The 25902-nt window shown below is 35.2% G+C and overlaps 2 protein-coding genes across 2 annotated transcripts in view; both read left to right on the forward strand.

Annotated features, from left to right (window-relative positions):
- The first annotated feature begins 289 nt into the window (after window positions 1-289).
- Window positions 290-5047, forward strand: LOC128548212 (piggyBac transposable element-derived protein 4-like). Its single transcript, XM_053522664.1, has 3 exons — window positions 290-481; window positions 612-1906; window positions 4612-5047. Exons 1-3 carry the CDS (start codon window positions 290-292, stop codon window positions 5045-5047), a joined length of 1923 nt encoding a protein of 640 aa, XP_053378639.1.
- A 1562-nt stretch (window positions 5048-6609) lies between these two features.
- Window positions 6610-25902, forward strand: part of LOC123527006 (protein mono-ADP-ribosyltransferase PARP12-like) — a 41728-nt gene continuing 22435 nt past the window's right edge. Inside the window, exons 1-3 of the mRNA XM_053522665.1 lie at window positions 6610-6816; window positions 17699-17907; window positions 21680-21988. Of these exons, the coding sequence (XP_053378640.1) occupies window positions 17706-17907; window positions 21680-21988 (511 nt within the window). The 5' untranslated portion in view covers window positions 6610-6816; window positions 17699-17705. The remainder of the gene's footprint in view (window positions 6817-17698; window positions 17908-21679; window positions 21989-25902) is intronic.

Raw genomic sequence — 25902 nt, forward strand, 5'->3', positions numbered from 1 at the left:
CCGTGATATGAGATAAGCGCTCCAAGTCGGATCCCTTATTAATGCGTGATGATAACGATATAGCGTAAGTCGGGTCCCGTATTAATGCGTGATCAACCCCTTGTTAAAAAACGTTTGATTGGTTTAAAATTATAAACACAAAGGGCTTTCCCAAATATTTAGCCAATCAGATAAAAGCTTTAACTTCGCAATGATGTTAAAATTTTTTTTCGATTGGACAAGTATAATCTGTTTTATTCTTATGTAAATGCGGGAGTTTCAAAACGAAAGAAAAACAAAAATTGTAAACATGGCGAGCTTTCATGACAATGATTTTTCGGATATAGACGACACAGAAATGGAATATATGATGGGATTTAATGAAACCGTGAATGATTCAGATATTTCTATGTCTAGTGACGATGATTCTGACGACGATGTGCCTTTAGTTGACTTAATTCAGGGACAGAATGTGAACCGACGTGACGAGGAAGTGGGTGGGGTACAAGAATGGAGTGCAAATTTTAGACCGATAAATGTTAACGTTTTTAGTGGAAATCCGGGACCTTCCGCGATTATGGATGTAAATAAAACTGAAATGAATTTTTTTTAATTTATTATTCACACCCCAGATGATTCAACAAATCCTGGATGAGACCAACAAATATGCAACAAAAAAGCAGCTGGAGAAACCTGATGATAAATGGAGGAACGTTACATTTAGTGAAATAAGAGCCTATCTTGGATTTCAGATTGTGATGGGGATTATTGCAGCACCAAATTTGGATATGTACTGGAGTAGTGATCCTATGTTTAGTCCATGTGGAATAAAAGAGAGAATGACACGCGATCGGTATGATAAAATCAGTAAGTACTTCCACGTAGCTGACACATCATGCAATCCGGCACGCGGACAACCAGGCCATGACAAACTTTCACATGTTCGACCGATTCTTGAAGCCGTGCGTGTAAATTTGATGGCCAATTATAAACCGCACCGTGAAACGACAGTTGATGAGGCTATGATTGGATATACCGGTCGCTTAGGATTCAAACAATATGTGCCAATGAAGCCGACTAAACGTGGGATCAAAGTGTGGGTAAGGGCGGACCCTCACAATGGATATGTGAATGACATTCAAGTGTATTTAGGTCAGGAGAACCGTGACGGAGACAAGGGTTTAGGGGAACGAGTTGTGATGGATTTAGTAACACCAATTTTGAATCGCGGACATCATGTGTATTGTGACAATTATTTCACTACGGTAGGACTATTCGAGGAATTACAACAGCAAGGAACTTACGCGTGTGGAACATTTAGATCCAACAGACGAGGAATTCCGGACGAAATAAAACAGCAGAAGCTGAAGGAACAAGGGACATCTATCACGATGCAGAAAGGAAACATGGTTGCGACAGCTTGGAGGGACAAGAAGACCGTATTCATTTTATCTACAAACTTCGATCCAACAACGCCGAAGACAACAGTTCAACGAAGGCAGAAAGACGGAAGTCAGAAAGATGTTTCTTGCCCGGAGTCCGTACGAAATTACACAAAGTACTTGAACGGTGTTGACCATGCGGATCAGCTACGGGCAATGTACAGTCTAGCGCGCAAGTCAGCCAAGTGGTGGAAATATCTTTTCTGGTTTTTAGTTGATCTTGCCATAGTCGGAGCCTATATTCTGATGAAGGAATCATCAAATCACCAACAGAAGACAAGAACAGGAAAACCTAAGCCACTGACACAACTGGATTTTCGAAAGAAACTCGCAAAGCAGCTAATTGGGGACTTTATGCAGAAAAGGAAACGCGACGTGCTCAAAGAAAATACTCAGCTACAATGCAGGATATGCTGGCCGGCTAATTTGGGAAAAAGGCGAACCTGTAAGATGTGTTCAAAAAATGGAAAGCGACGCGAAACACAGTATGGTTGTGAAAAATGCGGAGTGAATCTTTGTGTTGAGTGCTATAAGCCGTACCACGTTGAAAAATTTCCGGAGCGATTTGGGAAATAGTGCTCAAAACCAGTGTGTAAATAAATTAAATCTCTGAACATCAAGAGGGCTTGTAATTCATTAACAAAATAATAAATAAAATAAATATAAATATAAAAATCTATAAATTTACTGCTTAACTTCTCTATTTACAACAGCATCTGTGTATGTATAAGCCGCATCATGAAAAACCTTACATAGTGTATTTCGGACCAGTATGGATCTAGATCAGACTGCGCGTAAGCGCAGTCTGGTGTAGATCCATGCTGGTCGCAGACGCGTTATGTTGGTTTTCTCATGGCGCGGCCCCTATATGGTATCATCATTACCTGTCAGTCAACAAGAATGGCATTTGATGTAAATATGTTTCATTATAATGTCTATAAATTATTTAACATTTCTGCATTTTAAAAATTCAAAATAATTACATGCCGTCTTGAAAGTGTGCTAAATTAGAAATGTGTGTTTATTGAGCCAATGCAGTGTCGCGACTAGTTATGCGAAAGTGAAATTGTGCGCGTTATTCATTATTCGATATGTGTAAAATACAGGAATATATAAAGCGCAAAGGAAAAAATATATAGTGAACATCAAGGAGTTGGTAGAAAATTTAAGAATTAAGCACCCCCTTCCCTACAAAAACCAAAAAAAAAAAAAAAAAAAAAAAAAAAAAAAAAAAAAAAAAAAAATACACATACATATTGTACTTTACTGTATATAAGTGAAATGATTTTATTTGACAGCATGCCCAGATTTTATTGTAAATAATGTACATACATGTATATATATACATATATATATATATATATAGCTTTTTTACATTTTTTTCTATATAAAATTAGAATAAACACTACCAGCTTCCTTGAAAGTGTGTTATTCAATGAAAATAAAAAGAAAATAAGTGAAAAGTCTGTGAAATCAGGAAAATTCAGTGTAATTGTGCAGTGTTTTGTGTTTATTCAAGCCTTGGAATTTAATTAAATACAAAATATATTGGATTAACTTACATCACAAGAAATTTACAAGTATGCCCAATATGCATATGAAGTTTGGTGAGTCTGTATTTCATAATGACCCAGTTACAATCTTTTTTGCATGGCATGTGCATGTTGTTCAAAATCCTTGTACAGGATTTATCAGTTTATCACTTTTGCTGTAGACTCCAGCTATAGATAAACCCTTAGACTCTTATCAGAGATAAGTTATCAGGCCTGAATGAGTTAACCTAACCAGTGTTCATGGATTCTGTATCAGTACAAACCTGTTCTCCGCAAGTAACTGCCGACTTCCTCACATGAATCAGAGGTGGAGAGACTAATGATATCGACCATGTCGTTAAATAGCCGAACTACGCCGCGAGGATCGAAGTCGAGATCACGTTATATGTAAGGGGGTTAGTGCTGAGGTATTGATAATTAATACATTCATAGTATTTTCTTATCCGTTGGTGTTAAGTATAGACGAATGTTAGTAATGACTCCTGTGCTGAAAGTTGTTGTAAGTTCTAGTGAGCGTCGCTCACTTATTTGAAGATAATTAGGGTTTTATGACAAGGAAAAACGTTTTAAGGCGGAAAACTACAGGGTCATGGATTCGGACATGGAAAGTCTAGGAAGGATACAATAATTAGGTGGAAATGATATCGCATTCAAAAGTTTAAAATAAATTCATAAGCACGATTTCGTTTCCGTTCAGCACGCGGAGGTGTGCGTATCGTTAAAAATGACTCACAATAAATGTCAATTTTGTGATAAGAAGTATGCATGGCTTCAAGATTTAAAAAAGACATATAAAGGTCAAACATCCAAGTTCATACAGAGAACAAAACATTATCAGTCAGCAGCAGCAGGAAAAGCAGCAGCAGCAGCAACTTCAACTTCATAAAATATTACAAGAGGACCCTAAGAGCTTTTCCGCTTGCGGAAAAACACTTTTGTGATGGACTTGTTGCCGCACCATACCACTAGAATCCAGTCAGACATACAGAGAATAGTGTGGCTTTACAAAAGGTGGCAGCACCTGTATACAGTAATTATCAGATCCGTGTTACCGCAGGTGGAATCCGTTCAAGGCATACCTGCAGACTTGGTGGACGACGATTTCTTTGATCCTAGACTCAACAACTTGCTCATTTTAGACGACCTGTTTAGTGAACCGGAAATGATAGGATGATTACCGATTAATTCACTGAGGGATCGCAGCACAGATCTCTATCTGTGATTTCCATCAACCAGAATTTATTTGCCAACAAGGATCCGACTAAAAAAGCTACCGAAAAATTTCAAAAAGCCTTCACCAAAGCTACACCGAACCCTTACGGGCATTTGCTCGTGGATTTGAAACATTTTACGCCAGAAAATGACAGGTTGAAATATGCCATAGAATGGACAGAAGACAATTTGAATCAAGACATAAACGTATTGACCAGTCAGATGCAAGAGCGCACAGAAGACTGTATAAAAGACCAAAACGCTGGAAGCATGGGTCATTTGTTAGTTGGAGTTCAAACTGTTAACATCGACGAAGAAAATATAATGGCAGATAAAGGGCAAGCCTGTGACGATTGTGGGCTCTTATTTGATTTAGTGCACGATGTTCAGAGACACGTTAAAAGTGGTTGATGTCCAGAAAACAGGGAATCCCCAGCTAAAAGGGCAAAATTAGAAGATGAAAATGAAATTGATGATGGCGTCGAAGATAATGATGGATATAAACATCTGTGGCACCTTGCTCAAGCATGTAACAAAGACAGGTTCAGTAAATTATACGATCAATATATTGACGATGGAGAAGACGAAGATGACGCCACAGACATGTCAACACAACGGACACAGCCATACGCAGAGAAAAATTTCTATGAAAGATACAAGTCGTTGCTCGAAATATACTGGTTTCCACTGTTGACAAATGCTACCCATCGTGTCATATTTGAACTAATTGACAATCTCCGGAGTAGAGAAACCAGCTTGACATCTGCGGTGAAAAGAGTCTTGAAGAAAAGCAGAAAAATCTTTGAAGAGCTGGATGTGGAGATGGAAGAAAGTGATAACAGCGATGATGACATGGAATAAAATCATGTTAACTTGGCAATTTGTATCATTCGTTCTTTGAACTGTGAAGACATGGCACCTTTTGAGGAATATTTGAGAAAAAAATTATTTCGATCCATCACATCCCGGAAGTTTCAGTGGACCACAAAAGTTATATAAAACTGTGAAAAGTGAAAGAAAATATGACATAGGAATGCAAAGAATAAGAAAATTCTTGCACAATCAAGAAACCTATAGCTTACATAAACCTGTGAGAGGACGGTTCGAAAGAAATCATGTCGTTAGTGCCGGAATTGACTTATGGGAAGCAGACCTCTTTTACATGAGCAAGTTCAAGAAATATAATGACGAAGTTAAATATATATTACTCGTAATCGGACCTTTAGCAAAATGGTCTGGCTTAGACCTTTAAAATCTATAACTGGAAATGAGGTCGCAGAAGCATTTGAAGACATATTCTCAAAGTCTGGTCGAACTCCTCAGCGTCTTATCACTGACAAAGGTATGAAAAGTAGTCAAACATCAACATTTAGATTTTAAACAACTATATTTTATAAATATACCTTTTCAATTTGAATGACAATTTATAGATATTAAAGTTCACTTTTCAAGTACTGATATTTTTTAGGTAAGGAGTTCAGAGCACAGCCCGTTAAAGTATTCATGAAGAAACACGACATCATTTACTCTCCGACGCAGAATGAGACAAAAAGTTCAGTGGCGGAACGGGCTATATTGACGTTAAAATCAAGGATCAATCGTTACTTTATAATTACGTATAAGGACGATTACAGTTATCTCCCCATACTACACGAGATAGCTGGGAATTATAACCAGACCTATCATAGAACAATTAGTACAACACCAGCAGATCGTGGGCTGAGCGCGAAACTATTGTATCTTGTTCTTTATTCAAATACAGTTACAATAGATTCGCGCTCAGCCCTCGAGATGTCAATCAACATATTTCGTGCAGAACAAGACACACAAGACATCAGAAAAGCTCAAACGATTTGAATACAAAACTGGTGACTATGTAAGGATTACGTATTTGAGAAATGAGTTTATGTGTGCATATAATCAAACGTACAGTGGAGAATTGTTCAGAATTTCAAAACGTTATTACAGAGGAACTTTGCCTGTATACAGGCTGAACCATTTGCAAGATGAAGAAATTAAAGGAACTTTTTATGAAAGCGAATTGCAGAAAATGGACTAAGATCCATACCAGGCATTTAAAATAGAAAAAACCCTCTCAAAACTAGAGGCAAAGGACAAAATAAATAATACTTTGTGAAATGGATAAACTATCCGAAGAAATGTAATAGCTGTATCAAAGCCAATGACATTGTGTGAATAAACATGTGGTACTGTAGTTAACTTTGCATGCTTTTCTAACATTCTTGTGGAAATACCCGTTGATTATATTTAAATAAGTTAGAAATAGAATGTAAAAAAAAAAAAAACAACAAAAAAAAAAAAAAAAAGAACAACAAAAAACAAAAAAAACTTTAACGTGTACTTTTTAAATTTTATTCGTCTTTTTGAGGACAGACTAATATTACAAAGCTGATATTGTACAACTTCACGCTCATTGATTATGAATGGACTGCGTTTGAATGATAAAATATAGCTAGGAAGTAAATTTGGAATATAGGTTTCTTTCGTGTTTTCTGAAAAGATTAAATTGCCTATCTCCATGGGAAATTCAATTTTAGAATAGAACGGCGATAAATTGACTCTACCGAGTGATCGAGTTTGTGTAGGATTTGCTGCTCTGATTGTTTGAAGTAAGTAAATGCTGTTATTTCACATTTATTTTTGATATTACTGTAAATATCATTTTTGACTTTTAGGTTTTACGAAAACATTATAATTTTGTGTTAATATTCATGTAAATTAAACTTAGTCATTTTGTTTTTGCTTGACAGACATGTGACTATTGAAAACGCTTTATGTACTGACTTTTGTTATAGTTATAAGAATGTACTTCATGCAATATTTTACTCTATATGAAATTGTGGCTTTGAACAGTTACGACTGTGTTAAAGCGTACATATCTTAAATTTGATGACTTTTATGAAGTAAAATGTTTGCCACTTTGTCGTTGTATTGTGACTGCTCTTAATAGTTAATTCGCTGAAGCTCCGAGCTGTATATTAAGTTTTTGTACAGGCATACGCGCTTCTCTGGTTTGCGCATAGTTAACGGGTGTTGCCTATACATGTTGAAAATGCTCGTCTATTATTGATTACTTGTTGACAAAAGATTTAATTTTCCGAAAAAACCTAGATTCATATTGCATATTTAGAGTGATCACTGTCCTATTCCACTACGATAATACATGTATTTCAACAGATGATTGTATTACGAAGCGAATGTACAAAATAAAAGTTTTATTAAATATAAATGGTCTTATGATAAATAAAGATGAATTTAGTTCTAGACTTACAACAAAGTTGATATTGTTACATTAACAGAAAGTACAAATAAAAGAAATAGATTATTCAATAATAATCTTAGGAATACGAAAATAACCGGTTTTACAGAACAGGGTTTTCTAAAACATCTATTACTATCAAAGTCATTTCGTTTAGTGACTTGCCTAGGGTAAAATAAGACTTGTAATCAAGCAAGAAATATTTTATGCTTTTTTTATCACTTTTAGAAAATATGATATTAATGCTGAAAGGTATATATAGGACCGTTGTCAAGGTAAAACGTAAACTTTACCAGACTTCTAAAATTAATGAGAAAAGGTATGGTTTCCACAGCCTAAAGAGTTCTGGAAATATCCTAAATATAGAAAAAGTGTTAAGAAATACAATTCTGTTGGCTTATTTTTAGTGTTTTCGAGCTTGGTTATGGTATATTTCAGTCTACTGATGGTAAAGATGAGGATTTTATATCTGGGCTTGATTTGTAAATAGTTTGGAAAATAAGCTGATTTGTTATTATCAGTACTGAAGAAATTATCGGGGCTGTTAAATTAATGAAAAAATATCCTGGAAATAATGTTTTAATATTTTTTTTTTATTTAGTCTGTTGATATCCTATCTTCACATGTTTGTGATATATTTGACTGTTTTTAGATAGTGGTTAATTTTCTGGATCGTAGACTGAAGGCGTAATTGTACCACTCCATAGAAAGGGTAATATTGACAATACGTATTACTATTGCGGAATTACATTAGTAACAAAAGAGTAATGAATTATTGTGAACAAAGTTTAACGTTTATCCAAAAATTCCGTTTGAGGGAAGGAAATTCTACTATAGATGCATTGCTTATTTATTTTTCTCTCTGGTACTGTTCATTTTATTGTATAAGGGGTTGTGTTTGTATACTATGAGCCTTGGAATTTGTTAATAAGTATTTACATCATGTCGCCCATACTTTGACCAGAGTGAAATACAGATATTTTTGTTTGAAAAATAGAGATTTTCAGGTAACAGTTCTCTTGTATCTACTTATAATGTTTTTAAAGACATAATTCTTGTATATAACACTCCTATAAAACGGAAAATACCAGAAAAGAAGATTACAAAATGAAACAACAACAAATACAATTGTTGGATGAATAATGTAATATCTTCTTTAAGTTTTTCAAGACAATATTCATTGATATATCAATAGCCGAGACTGTTCAACATTGACTAGCAAACTCAATCAATAAATACCGTAAATAGTCCTACGCGCTGCAGATCAATTTTCATAACTTTACCCAAATTCAGCAAACAAACATGACAACTTGAAAGATGAGCGTGCGTTTCATAATTACAGGTCGATTTTACGGTCTTTGACATTTTTGCTCATTATAATATTTACAAACGGAAGTTAGAGAGAGCACTTGTGTATTGATCAACAAAATCTTTTTATACGCATGGACGATATAGCAATATTGAATATGGTAACATAGTAGATTAGGCGACAGTTTTGTGTTTACAAGTAGAGAGACAAGTTATGAGAGATTTTCTTTTCAGGATTTTTCATTTTCGATAAATATAAGTTCTCGTGCGTGGAGTAAGAATTAACTTTTATTTGTATACCTTAAAAGAAACTGATTATATAAATTTATCACCAAAGAGCATGTATTTTTTTCATATGAAAACGTTCTAAAGTGTGTGTCTATCACAACATTGTGTTGATACCGAGTTTCGAGATTTGTCCAGGTAAACATATCAACTACAAAAAATTTCCAGGTAACAAAAATACTCACTGGTCGATTTTTCCTCAAGTGATTAAACATTTGATAGGAATAAGCTATAGTTTCGTAGAATTTTACCTTTCAAAGATTGATGAAAATATTCAATAAATTAAAATCCGCCAGAACGACGTTCGAGGTTTTCATCCATCAGCGACGATCAGTTTTTACCAAGAAGGGGGCAAAAGAAACTTAATAGATTTCAATAAAATATGATATAATTGCTTTATCTACCGTGATTTAATTGATAATGTAAAAAGAAGCTGCAGTCTACTATATTAGACATTTCGAATTAAGACGAAGGCTGTCTCAACATAATCTAATCATATTATGTGCAGCAGCAAATGCATGCCTATGACGGTGATTAGGCGTGGCTTATTATGCCACCTCTTTGCGGAGGGTGGGGATATAGATTTGGCTCTGTCTGTTCAAATGTCTGTCTATCCGTCAGAGAAAGCCTGAATTACACATATGGTTTAAGTATTTGATCTAACGCAATTACAATTTACTAAAATGTTATTCAACATTACAAGTTGTACACCTGAGACAATGTGCCTGAAATGAGAGCTAGAATGATCGTCCTGTATCCTTCGTCATCGTACGACGTTAAATGTTTCAATTTTAACACGCTATAGTAGTCACATTACTGATCTAATCGTTATGCAACTTGGTCAGAAAATTTGTCTTAACAAGAAGTCGGATGAGTTTGAAACTGGGTCAGAAAGTAGGTCATTATGTCAAATCATACAATAATCTTGTTAACACTATAGGTCATATTTTCTATTCTAACAATGTTTTCAGTGATTTGGTTCAGTTACCGGGATACCAAATTTAGAACTTGACCTAGATTTCATGCATCTGGACCGTTTTTACATTGATCAGGTAGGATTTATGACCACTAAAGTGTTTAGAATGGTTATTTTATAATTTGACATAGTTTTAAACCCTAGACAACTCAGTTACAGACTTCACATAGATTTTATATTAAGACAAACATTGACCAGTTTTGATATAGTCCATGTAGAATAATATGGCCAAAGGTTTTCTATGACTTAATTTCTAAGGTTTTCTATGACTTACATTTAAATTGAAAATACTCTAATGTTGGATTTGATCTAGACATCATGAAGACAAAAGTTCGGACTGAAATTTCATACAGATAAAGTAGAAAATATTGCCTGTATAGTGTTAAAATGTCTTTCTGTGATCTAGTGATCACAGATTTTGAACCCAGATGAAAGAGTTTCAACTCCACATAGACCGTATATAAAGGCACAAATTCTCACTAACTATATAGATCATTTAGAATTTTTGATGGTGGAGGAAGACCCCAAGTGCCTCATCCGGCACTATTTCTTGGTTAACTTGATATTAATTTATCGATATATTTTTTATACTCACGAGGGCCATTCTATGCCGTGAAATCCAAGAGGTGAACGCTGCAGAGTAGTCTCCTCTCGGTATGGTCTCAAGTAACTAAAAAATACCATTCTCAAGTGCTTTATTCGATAAATATTTGCGCCCAGTCAGAATCTTTATCAGCCTTGAAAAGAGGAAAAGAGGAATATGATCTGGTAAATAAGCGGAAGGATTGATTTGTACCACGTTTTTATCTCTCAGAAACTTTTGAACGATGGCACTTTTGTCAGCTGCATCATTATCATGAATATGGAGACTGCGAAGACCAGTCCTTGGGGTAATTTTTGTATTTTCGACGAACAGCTTTCAGTACTTTGTCTTTATAAAACTTTCTAATGACTGACTCTCCCTATGGTAGGAATTTACACAACAGAACCCCTTGAGTTAAAGAAGACGGAATACAAAACCTTTTTGACAGGTCTAGTTTGTTTTGCAATTCCTGGTCTACGGTCACCTGGTCCACGGCCGCTGTCTGTTGTCAACACGGTGCTGTGGCTCATAAAAGTATATACAGGTCTTATCTCCTGTTATGAAAGCCTTTTCAGCGTTCATTTAGCACGTTAGCCTTTTCCTCCTCGGTTTACATGTGAGGCACCCATCGGGCACAAACCTGTCTTAAACCCAAGTGCTTGGTGAGAATCTCAAGAGTTCTTCATTTTGACGTGCCAAGAAAAGACCCTATTTCCATCAATCATACGTCTTTCTGCAGCGATGAACTTTGACGTCGCTGCTGTTTTCGGCCTTCCAACTTAGAAGCCACTTATTTTTAATGTCTTCTTTGCTTACATTATCGAAGTCAAGGTAGGGTGTAACATTTTGCTATGTTGTTTCTTATTACACAGACAGGATCCTCTCACTCCAACTTCCTCTGCCCTACCGGCTGTCAGCCAATATCTTTTAGCATGTTAACAAGAACTGACCATAGGTGACGATCAAAGAAACACGTTTTATTACAATTGCAGCATGTTTGAGAATGCACTTGTTGCCACCTTTATACTAGAAGGCTAGCAAGTATGAAATTGACACTTGGAACACTTCTTCGGGCTGGATGCCTTCTTTTTATCGCGCCTTCCCCGGGAAACAAAATTAATACATTTCATAGCAAACAGTTATTTTGTAGTAATGATCAACTATAATGATGTTGAAAGCATATCAATTTTGGCACGCGGCTCCGCTGGCCTACAACATACATGTAAAGCAGGTGTCCATTTGCAAGTATTCCACGAAAAAAAAAACTGATTGATTTATGAAAACTAATAATTTCTTACCAGTTGTCAGTACCGGTGTCTTTTGATGGAATGGTTAAAGACCCGTTGACCGATACTATGGGTTAACAAGTGGATGCAAGTTTAAACGTTGAATCGACTTTCATTTCAAAGTGTTAATTTCACAATTGCCTGTCTTGTAGTATAAAGAGCACTGGTGGTAACATGCTGAAAATGTAATTACGAGAGTTTGTTTTACTGGATTAGTCTCTGCTGTTGATAAGTAGAAATCGGAAGGATAAATAAGTAAGTAAGTAAGTTTATTTAGGTACAAGTGACATAGCATGGCAATAACAAAATGCATAAATATCAGCAAAAGTAATAGCATATTAATATACACATTTTAAACACCATGACATGCACACCAATACCAAGGATAACACAAAAAAGTGAAAAGTAATTTTCAATTATTTCCATTGTGGTCTTTGTTACTGGTGGCGGTACCATGGGAAAATCATGTATTAATTATGATAAATATATCATTCTACATAGAGTGCATATTATAATAAATTATCTGCATAGAGGAATGTAATTATCACAGAGAGCTTAAATTATTAATTCCAGTATATGTATTACTGATAAAATTTGAGCATTATGCACGATTATACTTGAAAGAAATCAAAGTTATTGCACAAACTTACACATTATAAAAAATAAACTTTAGAGTGAGATTCTTACTTACACCTTGAGCATTGACAAAACTACATAGCAAAGTAATAAATTAAATTAAATACATTTTTATATACTTATCTATTGATAAAAAAATTAATAAATAATTGATAGAATAATTAAACCAGCACTGTACTTAATAAAAATAAATAGAAAAATAATAAATTAAATAAAAAAATATTTAAATACTTATCTATTGATAAAAATTTAATAAATAATTATTAAATTAATTAAACGAGCACTGTACTAAGTAAAAATGAAAAATAATTAGAATTAAAATGTTCCAATCAGTTAAAAATATATCTAAATGTCTATATGACAACAAATGCTTCTTGACAACAGCCTTGAATCTACTTTGGACAGGGATATCTCTAATAGACTGAGGGAGGTTGTTCCACAACTGAACTCCCTTTGAAGCAAAAGACCTTTCGCCAAAACCACGGACTCTGGGTTTGGAAAATCGCCCAGTATCCCTGAAATAATAACTACCACCACAATCAACAAGGTTGGATTGTGCATCTACGCTTGACCTTGTATTACGAGTATGCACAGTGTTTAATGGGACACAATTTTCCCCAAGGTAGACTGGGGCAGAACCATACCTGATTTTGTGAACATGACAAAATGTGATCTGATCAACCCTCTTTGAAACTGGTAACCAATCCAAGTAGACAAATTGTTCTGGCCCAATATGAAACCTGTTATCCAAACCTAAAAAAGCTTATTTTGAGTAGTCTGAAGTCTGTTTTTAAGATTCTGACTCAAACCAGTGTACCAGATATTGCACGCATAGTCAAAATGACATTGAACCAAGGCAAGGACATCACCAGCAATTTCCTAGTGTGAAATTTACCATATCTATACAGAAATTTTAACCTGGAGTTACCTTTATTGATTACAGACCAAGCAATTCTTTCACCTGATAACTGTTGATCCAGTGTAGCACCCAGGTACTTCACTGTTTCAGATGCTGAGATACCCACACCGTTACAGGTAATAGCCAAACTAAAACCATTTCTAAGTTTTGGCTTGGACCCAAACAAAATAGACTCTGTTTTGCCCAAATGTAAAGAAAGCTTATTATCTACAAGCCAGGCACTAATTATTTCGGGATCCTTGGATAAGATAGCTTCGATTCCGACTTACACTTACCGGTTACCAAAACTCCAGAGTTATCAGCATATAAGAGAACCTTGTCATCTACACGGCTGACATATCATTCACATAGCTCAAGAACAACAGCGGACCGAGGATAGGCTCTTGCGGTACACCACAGGTGACCGGTGCCTCAGAAGACATTGTGCCTGAAAAATCGACTAACTGATGTCTATCAGATAGATAAGACCTAAACCAGCGTAGGGCATTAACATGAAGACCCACAGCTTCGAGTTCCATTAGTAAAATACCATGATCGACCGTGTCGAAGGCCTTCTGCAGAACTAAAAGTACCATTCCGACCAAGTTACCTTTGTCCATTTTGAAGCGAATAAAATCAGAAAGATGAATAAGGCAAGTATCAGTTGAGAACCTACGTCTACATCCAGACTCGAAACTGTAGAGAAGCTCCTTTTTTTTATAAAAATAGGCTTCCACTTTGTCATATATAACCCGTTCAAAAATCTTAGATATAATACTGAGTATCGACAGTGACCTGTAAAGTGACTGAGTATTACGCCCAACAAAAAGGACACTGACGCCAAGAGGCAGACGAAGGGCAAGATGGCAGTCAACTCATCAAAACAACATAGTGCTTTGTCTTCAATATGTCAACGCCCCTACCTGCAAATTGTAACCCGGGGAATTAGTCTTTCATATTTACCCCCAAATACATGACTCCAACCCAATCAACCAAATCAACAGATGAAATTTTACAGTGTATATTACAAAGGCTAGACAATGTTGATACGATCAGTTGTTGTATCAGTTTTTGACATAACTTCCCGCTCGAATAGTATGGAGCTGAAAATAAGCGATATTGAAAAACAGTTTATTAGAGACCAGTCGTTTACACTTTCTACCTATACAGATGTAAATTAGAAAAAAATATAGTCCATGCATAAAATGATGTTAAATTATTAAAACAAGAAAACTGTGAACTGAGATCAGAAATTCAGAACATAAAAGAGGCAATTATCGATCTCAAGTGTCAAAACACAGGTTAAACCACTGTATCCGAAAGAGGGTCAAAATATAGCACATTCGGGGGAGATCAGAGCCTAGAACATTCAGGGACAAACAAACCCAACGACAGCTCTGCATGGTCAGTCCGTGAAGAATGTAGCATACATTTTAACAAGTCAGTCCATGGAATCCTTCTGAAATGCCAGATTTTACACATACATGGAAACTAGCGACAATAGTGTTGACGAATCAAAATAATTTGAACAGACTTTGGAGAGGATAACCCAACGAACATTTCTGTGACATATTTTAAAATTAGACAAATGATTTAGCAGGACATTTTGTATGAAAAGAAACTTACTTTCGTAGTTATGATTTTTGATGAATAGTTTGAACAATCGTTGTAAAGGGTACCCAAGGAACATTTGCTTAAATTTTCCACTAAATACAAATAGGCAGAAGTGCTAATCTTGAGACTAGCTTTTTGGCGAAACAGAATAATTTGAATATTACTTGTAAGAAGTCATCAAAGCATCATTTGTTTGAAATTATTTTTAATTGGACCAGAAAACTTTTAAAAGTTCCACTATGCACATGTACATTTAAAGAAAAATGGTCAAATAGAAAAAACGGAAAACCACAAGTCGCCCAACACGACATAAACGAATATAGTGCAGGCTCGGATTGAATGAGACTGTTCGTTGACGGTGGTGAAAATGCAAACTACCGTCCATGCCCTCTAGCCACGGGTTGAGCAGAACTCAACATTTAAACATGCTATAAGTACCAGCTGACAATTAAGAGACATCCGCAGATGTGTTCATACGGCAGTGCACATGGAAACTTCAAAAAGTCAAAATTGAAAAGCAGGTACCATATCCAAGGGGTGATTAAACATTTCGGGGAGTACTGGATCCACCCTAGCCGAAATATTTAACCTGAAACATTAAACAGTATACTTACACAAAATAATGTCGTGCTGAACAATCTGAAGAGATCGAAATATAACAGCTCAGACTGAAGGGGCGGGGAGACATTTTACGGCCCCCACACGGCACAAACAATGCTGCTGTGATAATAAAATAGAAAAAAGTGGAAAACCACAAGTCGCCCAACACGACATTAACGAAAATGTTGCAGGCTCGGTTTGAATGAGACTGTTCATGGACGGTAGTGGAAATGCAGCCTATCGCCCAAGCCCTCTTGCCCCGGCTTGAGACGAACTCAACATTTAAACATGTTATAAGTACCAGGTTATAATTGAGAGACATCCTCAGATGTATTCATATTATTCTAATCGGATGAACAGGGTCCGTTTCGTGTCCACTTCATAAATGCCAGCCGTCATGGTGTTTTAAATTGCTTGGCAAAAATGTTCGTCATAACAAGACAAAATGTCTCACACACAAACCACACTCCTAGCTTAGAGGTCAAGGTCTTATCTTCAGGTCAGGGGTTTAAGATAATGTTCCGTGTCCTGTAAAAAACTCTGCTCTGGGCATTTGAATACACCCGGTGTCGATGACCCGGGAAGCATATAGGGTTTGAACTGTAAATACGTCAGTCAATTCGTGACTCTCTTGTTTACTCAAATTCTCCTTTAATTTTCATCATCAACATGGAGTTGTACATATATTCAGGACTTGCATTTTCAATTATTTTTTTTTTAGTTATGACACTTTGCTGTACAATATATACTCGACTCATCTAATAATTTCCTTCCAACTAAAATTAAACTGAACATGCAAATATTGTCGGAACTTCAAATTCCAGTTATTTTTGCTTCAAGCTTTTGAATCGCGTCAGAACATTGTGCTCTCAACTCATTCTACCGTTTCATGAATCTGTAAATCATCCACAAGAAGTGCTCAAAGGCAACTGTTTAGGCGATAACAAGGTCCTGTATATGCATTTTCATAAGCATCAAACAAGACCTAATCTAACATTTACATGCATGTAGATACTGTACAAGAATTCTTCGCATACTTTCGTTTTTATAAATATAATGGGGTTTATACGTGCTCCGGTAACGAGTAAAAATGTGAACAATGGACTTCATGTCTAGGAATCATTGAAATGAATAAATGACAGTCGATCTTAGTCATAATACTGTTTGACAGCGAATTCTAATGATTTTGTGTTATACGGAGAGGTATTTAGTTTATAACTGAAATTTGGAATCGATTGAAATCCTCTCGAAACTTGTAAGATTATTGCTGAAATTCTGACAAAACCTATTGTCTTCGCCATTCGCTTGCTGCTAATAGGGTAAATATAAATGATTCGGTGATAATGATAGTTCACTGGTACTGCTAGTTAGTAAGTTGAAACACGCCGGAGAAATTTGGTCAGTATTTATATCTGGAGATTTGCATGCATTTCTAAGCCTTTTATCTTCATACCTGTGTTCTGAAAAACATAGATACTACCTACTATACATGTAAATCAACATAGAAGACACATGAAAGTCAACAGTCTTGTATTACAAAAAACAGTATGCATCATGAACTGGTGGATATATTCTTCCATATTAGTCAGCTGAACACGATCTGTTTAAGCCTGTTTGGGGGCTTGGCATACTTAGTTGTACTATTACAATGTTGATTTGGTATGTTTCAAAATGTTAGTACTGTAGACATGCCCACATCTTTTGTCACTCCCTGTGCGAAATTGTACAGCTGTAAAAGACCTGTATTTTTATTCAAAATTACAGCCGTGATTATTACAAATTTTATATAACAACATTGGTTTTACAGCTGTAGATTTCAATTAACATCTGTAAAACAGGTCGAATTATGCAAATGAGATACACGACTCGTTCTGAGTTAATTCGTAAAATCGCGCTCCAATTTTAGAATGTTATTGAAGGATAATATTATGTTTACCTGCATTTCTATGATTGTGGTATATTTCTATTTGCAGACATTGATAAGATATAAGGTATTAACAAACGGAATAACCTTCCATTTCTGAACTTTTTGTACATTCTTCACAGAACAAAGATGCCTGCCGTTCGATGTCCCGTCCCTGGATGTGATTATATCACGGATGACGTGGATTCTGCCATCGTTGTTGCACTCATTAACGCACACAGTGCATCACATACTGGTGGAGAAGCCGTCAAAGTCGAACACGTTGGGCGTCCAACAACGACTGCCGCTGGATCAGGCGAAGACGTCAAATCGCCAATAGCGACGGCACGCGGTTAGTAAAATAACTTGCACATATTTGATAAGTTACATATTTTCTAATTTTTACCTACTTTTGACAAAATGCAATAATCCGCAAAAGCTTTTTAATTTCCCTTGAGGAAGAGAAGTGAAAAGAAAAAAATACCATCAAATATATTTCCAGGCATTCTTTTTGGAAACACAGGCAAAATGAACTTGAAAGTCGTTTCATTTATGCCTTATTATTGGTATAATACTGTATACAGATCCGTCTCAAAAAGTAAATACACAGAGATTTGTCGCAAAGTTTTCGCTAATCCTTGCGACTGATGATGGACCAAGAATAATATCACATGGGTTTCTATACGGATTAACTCCAAAAACTGTAGACAAGTGCATGGAACACATTACATTTAACTTCAACTTCAGTACACACACAGGCAAAAACAAATGTATCAGAGTATATTAAATGTCTACACAGTTGTGTGTTGTGAAGGTCTTTGTGCTAGAGTATGAAAATCTGAAAAAACAATCATAATTTTCAGTTAAATACCGAAGGGTTATTATAAATGAACTTTAGGTGATATTCCTAACACCATTTTCGACAAACTACACAAACTACAACATGTTAGGAATACAGCTTCTAGCATTATATGACGTCCTGTCAATGACTTTTTACCTTTTTATTGAGTAAACTCCATCAGCTACTCTTGAGATACAGGGTCAAGAAAAAAAGTCTACACCCGCACACCCACCTCATACAATAATTTGCGTGATTATTTTCATGCCTATTTTAGGGACATAACATAAATATACAGGAAGGCTGGAAGCATAAGATCAAAAGACAATGTTTCTTTAGTTGTGCCAATGGCTTCAGCTATTTTCTATGGTAATCGGAGCCTTACGCACGACTATGACACTCACTCTAAAAATAAAAATTAGACATGCCAAAACATTGCCAGATTTAAAAGACTATTACATAAAATCTTTGTAAACAGAGACATAATTTTCTTAACTTTCAATGCATTATATCTAAATCCGTTTGACTTGTTTGTTTTTATGTCTGTATTTTTAATGTTCATGTACAGTTATAATTCATATACAGGCTGTTTGCATTATTGGAGGATCTGCAGAAAAGCACTGCAATTTTGAACTTAATGATATTTATATATACGAGGGTTTTATTAATGTTTGGGGGAGGGGGTTGAGGGGAGCGTTGGTCTGGTGGTAAAGCAGTCGCCCGTTTAACACGAATGACGTGGGTACAAGCCGTACTTGAGCCACGACCGAAATTTTTCATACAAATCTTTTTACAATGAAGTGGGCTCGAGACTCAACTTTGGATGATTTTATACATTTAAATGTGATATAAAAGTAAAAACTGTTATTTATAATAATAATAATAATAATCATAATAATAACAATAATAATAATGATAATACATTTTCTACTGTCTTATTATGAGTGTCGTTTCCCAGTTGCGGGTTTAGTGCTTATAACATTTGACCTATATTCGTAGTTACTGATTGCATTTAGCACGTACTTACATTTTACGGCGCCAGGTACAGACTCGGGATAAATTGTCGGGAGGACATAAATAGCTTGGTCACAGAATGTATGCATGTAAAAGAAAAATTCACATACTTGGCAAATATCCACCCTAGGGTGATGATTTGTCAACAACATACGCCATATTTACCCGTTAGGCACAATTTTCTCACTTAAACCACCGAAAGACACCATTTACGTCCTACCCCCTGGAGTGTTCTTGGTATGCTTCGGCATAAAGGCAATAATTGTTATGTTAAACATATGAAATTATGTTAAGATTAATAGGTTTAAGAAGGAGTTCAACACAAAAACTAAATTGTGTCCATAATACAAGGATGGCCCCGCTTTGAGATGTTAGGATACAAAAGTGTGAGTCCCATGAGTAAAGACACTGTGACAATAGAACATGTTTACTAAAGTCTTGGACTGAAAATGAAATATGACAGTACATATTTATTTCACATTTAAATGATTAAATATTATATTGTTTTTTTTATCGTTTAAATTAGTACTAAGTTATTTGAATATCCTTCTATGTATATAAAAGATATATACAACATTTAATTTTAGACCTCTAAATATTGTTTTCAACATTAATGTTAAGGTGACTAAGTCTTCCAGTTGATACATTGTATTTATATGGTAAATGTTTGTGTTGTTACTTGAATATCCATCTATATATACAAAACTGCATATGTCATAGACCCAAGAAGAAAGAATAAGCAAAAAATTTAACCTCTGTGACATTGACATTTGAGCTAGCGGTATAGATCTTAAACTCAACACATTGTCAAGTAATGTTGGATATTTGTTTCATGTTAAAGGAGCATCCATCCATTCGTACAAAAGTTATAAACCGGACACAAAAATGATTTTTTTTTACTTGTAAGTGTGACCAAGAATTTTCAGATAGGTGCATTGTTTTTAAATGAGACAAAACATCTTACTATGGTGAATGATTGTTCCATGATACTGGAAAGCCCATGCATGCATAATATGTTATACAGCAGACAAGTAAAAAGACCTTACATTTTTTACATCTAAGTGTGAAATAAATTATAGAGGGGATAAGAAATGTGACTCTAAAATATTAACACTATATGTACCCCTCCTCCATTGACTGAATTCATGTTCATGCTCAGATATTGTACTATCATTGTTAAATGGATGTAAGAATGAAAAAAATAAGGAATAGGAATGCAGACAGTTGAAGGAAACATATGTGTATGTTTACTTGTAAACCCTTCATGAACCTGAAATTGCAAACAGAAATTGAATAAATACTGTGTCAACGATAATATCTGTTCAAAGTCTTAAACTAAATTTTTGGAAATACTACATGATTTAAAGGACTGAAACATAGTTCCCTTTTTTGAGTCTCATTTTGGGATAATCAAGGCCGACAAATCACATGACTCTTCCAATTATGTTTTTTTTTTTATTTAGTATACTAACAATAAAAATACAAAGTTAAATGCTTTCTTCACAAAAGTGAAAATCTTTACTGTATAATCTAAACACCATTTTTGCTATTTGTTTACGGTTGTCCTTAGCAAAAACAGCAGTTATACACAAGTCAAGCTTACCTGTGTATTTTGTAATATTTCGCATGCGGGACAAAAAATCAAGCCATACAGCGGAAACACTGTTAGCTGAGATTTGTTTATATATATTGATAGAGAGATCAGAAGACATCTCGGGAAGAAACGCAAATCGCACGACATATCTAAAATTATGTCACAAATACAATGGCAGCGGTTGTGAAAGAGATGACTCTTGTTCTTACCTACATATGTGCAGGATTTACGTGAAAAGCACATGTGGAAACGAGTGTAGTAAAAATCACGACATCTTCGATCCCAGAGTTAAAGAAATACTTGAAAGACATGGTGTAGATATAAACAGAAACCCGAATGAAATACTTGCTGACATCAAGTAGTCTTAAAAGATGACAGAAGCAAGAGCAACCGTGACGAAAGTAGAACTTTTAAAGTGTAACCATGAAACGAGTATTAACGAGGCTGCTGTATTTATCGTTTACAACTTGCAGTGATATTTTTGCTTTCGACTATTTATCAAGTGTTGATACGATAAATTCATTTTATATGCATTTTTTTCAAATTCATTTTGTTCAACGATCTTTGAAAATGCAAGAAACATCAGAAGAGTCAGAATTTATATTTACAGAGAACAGACATTATTGCATTCATTTGAAAATAAAAATATCATTACAGATATCAATTATTTTCTTTCAGCTGAGAGTGTAGATGAAAAAATGTTAAAACAATCTGGCCTAAAGATATGCTTTAAATACAATGGCAGAGGTTGTGAAAGAGTTGGCTCTTGTTCTTACATACATATTTGCAAGAGTTACGTAAAAGGTGTGTGTGGATCTGGAAAGTGCAGTAGAAGTCATGATATCTGCGATCCCGCAGTAATATCAGCTCTTGACAAACACGGAATAAATACGAAGAAACCAAAGAGAGAAATTCTTGCTGAATTCAAAGCAGCCATAAAAGATAACGAAAGCATGAGCAGTCGTGGAGAAGGTGGAAATTCAGAAGGTACGAATAAAGAATGTTAATATATAACGATGAATGTTTCTTTTAATGTGTATGCAAAAATTACGTTCTTGGTTGGAAAACTAGGATTATCGAATACTAACCTATATTTTCGAGCGAAAAAAATATGATAACGGGCGTAAATGTTAGTATTCAAAAATTCTGGTTTATCGATCGTTAATCTTAGATTTTCGACCGTGAACCTGGGTTCACCTAATTATCGGACAATTGGCGTGCCATACACGCTCATGAACATAGGATAACGACGGATAGGAAAAGCTTTAGTTTACGCTATTTAACCAATGTTTATGTTCGTTAAACTAGGTTTCGATTGAACAAGAACCTATGTTTACGGGCGTGAACCTGGGTTCACGAGCGTGAACAATAGTTTACAAAAGTGAACCTATGTTTACGACCAAAAATCATAGTTTTGTTCGAAAAACCTAGTTTATCGAACGTAAACATAGGTTCACGCTCGTATACCAGACACCTAGCCACTTCTATAAACAACCAGTAGCTGCTGTTGAAAGCTGACAAGTGTGTTGTTGGGGCAACTCCATATTGATATACTATTGTTTAGGTGTAAGAAACAAAAACAGAAATAAAGTTACTTTTGATAGTTCATAGCCTTGCAAGTCACGGTAGAAAATCCTTCATCTGTTCATGTAGTCTGTAGAGTCTACCTTCTGTTTCAATTTGAAAATATTTGATCAGACAGAAGGTCAATTGCCGAGATAAAGCAACTGAAAACTTCGGTTTGTTTTTATATAATCTGTACGTCACCAATATTGTTTTACATAAACATTTATTACAATTTAGAATTGATGATGTGCCTGAAGCTGAGAAGGCTAAATTTTTCACCCATCATATCGCGAAAACAAATAACATTCACTTTAAATACCGATAGGCATAAAGCGAAAGAAATTGTACACGAACACGATTTAGTTTAAATTTCTATCCTTACTTTCTATGCTACAAAGAAATGATAGTTTTCCCAAATAAAACAAAGAAATGCTTCTATGCAGAAACTATGTCAACTTTGACAGTTCAGAATAAGTTATTTCCCTTGGTCCAGTTTATAAATAGCTTTTATTGTGGATGAAAACATTAAAAATACATTAATTTCAGATAGATATAACATTAACAATTATGTTTAAAGTGCTTTTATCTGAAAAACTACAATTGAATCGTACTCACACGCCATCTTGTTTTCTGATTTAAAACATTTCTTAAAAGATAAGACAGGGTGCTAGGTGACTTAACTTTAAGCAACAAATTGACCCTACTTAAGTCATTTCTTACGTATCTTAAGTTTAAGATGTTTTATGAATAGGACTCGAGTTTTTGACTAAGACTTAAGCTGAAATCACCACAAACTTAAGTAAAATTTTCAACTTAAGTCAAAACTTATACAGTGGAACTTCCGAAAACCGGACCTTCTGAAAACCGGAAACCTTTGAAAACCGCACGAAACTCAAGGTCCCGTTTTTTCTGTTCTTATTTCTATATATTTTAAACCTCTGAAAACGGGAACTTCCAAATTCTGAAAACTGGCCGATTTTTGAAAGACCGTTTATATTTTAACACTAAAATCGACTTCCGAAAACCGAACGGCAAAATATTTGCCAGATTAAAAGTGTCACCTTTTAATCCAAAAAACGCCCGTGGCAAGTTGTCAACATTTTATTCTGTTTATCTATTAGCAGCAGTCGTTTATTTTGACATGCTTTATAATCACAATGATCATTTGATGCAAAAGTAAGAAAGTAATCGGCGATTATTTTCATTGGTTTTCAATGTATAAAAACGTGATGAATAAAATATCTTATGTGTGAAAAATTTTCTTTATGTTTGAATGAGATAAAGACCGGTGTTTTAATTGATTTAGTTACATCGATTATACTATTATATGCATTATCAACATTAATTAAATATTGAAGAACTCGGGACTCCAAAGATGGTAAAATTATCATAGATATGTTTTTTTTCTTATATTTGTTATTTATTATCCTTAATGTTTGTAATTAATTAATTAACTAATCAATCAATTAATTACCTTATATAAACTTGTAAAATTATAAAGAATAATAATCTCCTTCATCCTACATAATTATAAGAAAACATAACTCTTGTGCACCACGTCCACTTTGCCTACAAATTTTCAAACTTCAGAATTCCGGAAACTTCCAAATACCGAACTTTTAGGCTGGTCCGGAGGTCGTCCGGTTTTCGGAAGTTACACTGAACTTAAGATGCTTTATGAATACGGCCCCTGGACTGAAGCATCAATTAACGCATTTAATGCTGCATGGTGGAGAAAAAAGTCTTTATCTGATTTAAGAATGTTCAATCAGATGCGTGGTATCCAATCAGAATTATATTGACCAATTAGAACCATATCAATATCATCTAAATATAGTTTATGATTCAATAACGAAGAAAATACCAGCGTGAAGTTAGCAGTAGAGCAGTAACAGCAGTATTACTGCTATTACTGCTATAACGTTCTAGCAGTAATAGCAGTAATACTGCTGTTACTGCCGGAACGCTATAGCAGTAACAGCAGTATTACTGCTACTACTGCTGGAAATTATAGCAGTAACAGCAGTATTACTGCTATTACTGCTAGAACGTTATAGCAGTAACAACAGTATTACTTCTGTTACTGTTGGCAGTTTTAGCAACAACAACAATACTACTATTGGAAGTTATAGCAGTAACAACAGTAGTTTGAAGTTGCGGAAAATACAATATGAAATCAGTTTTGTAAGTTTTTTTAAGTAATTTAAAGCATTTTTCAGCTGTCCAAAAATGGGCTCGAATCCTTATTACTGCTGTAAATCACAGCGCCAAGGTGGACTAGAGGATAAATAAATACATGTGGATATATTCCTGCTATGTATGTCCAAATGATAAGATATATTTCATTGCCGACGGTGTTTCAGGATGCCGACGGCATACGTCGAAAGAAGACCTCATCTGTAATTTGTAACACGTTTTGGTGGTCAGTTACTGCTGTATTCTGTGCGAAATCGATGCCCTCAAACCATTAATTGGTCATCTAAGGTCATTGTTGAGGCTTTATGAGATATAAAATGAATTTAGTTTCAGCAATTTATGCAATATGTGCCGACGAAGAACAATGAAATGTGTTGAAAATCGTAATTTCAAGCATTTTTCAGATGTCCGAAAATGGGCTCGAATCCTTGTTACTGCTGTAATCCACAGCATCCTGAAGGACTTGAGGATAAACTAGAAATTGCTTTTGTAAAAAAGCGCATGTCTCCCCCAATGCAAAGTCCTACAGGCAAGAAGTCAATAGGGGTCAGGAGCGAAAGTCAAAGAGACACTGATGGTTGGCTGCAAAAGGGATCATCTACTTGGCATGTCCAGTCATCCTGCTAAATTTCAACACTCTTGGCCTAGTGGTTCTCAAGTCACTGTTCTGTGACCTTGACCTTAGATCAAGTGACCTCAAAATAAATAAGGGTCATCTACTCTGCATGTTCAATCATCCTATGAAGTTTCAACATTCTGGGTCAAGTGGTTCTCAAGTTATTGATCGGAAATTGTTTTCCATATTCAGGCTCCTGAGACCTTGACCTTTAACAAAGTGACCCCAAAATCGACAGGGGTCATCTACTGTGCATGTTCAATCATCCTATGAAGTTTCAACATTCTGGATCAAGAGGTTCTCAAGTTATTGATCGGAAATGGTTATCAATGTTCAGGCCCCTGTGACCTTGACCTTTAACGGTGTGACGCCAAAAGCAACAGAGGTCATCTACTCTGTATGACCAATCATCCTGTTAAGTTTCAACATTCTGGGTCAAGTGGTTCTCAAGTTACTGACCGGAAATGGTTTTCAATGTTCAGGCCCCTGTGACCTTGATCTTTAACGGAGTGACCCCAAAATC

The sequence above is a fragment of the Mercenaria mercenaria genome, chromosome 14 (genome assembly GCF_021730395.1).
Source record: "Mercenaria mercenaria strain notata chromosome 14, MADL_Memer_1, whole genome shotgun sequence".
NCBI lineage: Eukaryota > Metazoa > Mollusca > Bivalvia > Venerida > Veneridae > Mercenaria > Mercenaria mercenaria.

Excerpts from the sequence above, each read along its gene's own strand:
- LOC128548212 (XM_053522664.1), top strand. The coding sequence starts at position 290 with ATGGCGAGCTTTCATGACAATGATTTTTCGGATATAGACGACACAGAA. Across the intron at positions 482-611 it reads GTGACGAGGAAGTGGGTGGG|ATGATTCAACAAATCCTGGA; the intron begins GTACAAGAATGG and ends TTCACACCCCAG. Across the intron at positions 1,907-4,611 it reads GGAAAGCGACGCGAAACACA|GGAATCCCCAGCTAAAAGGG; the intron begins GTATGGTTGTGA and ends TCCAGAAAACAG.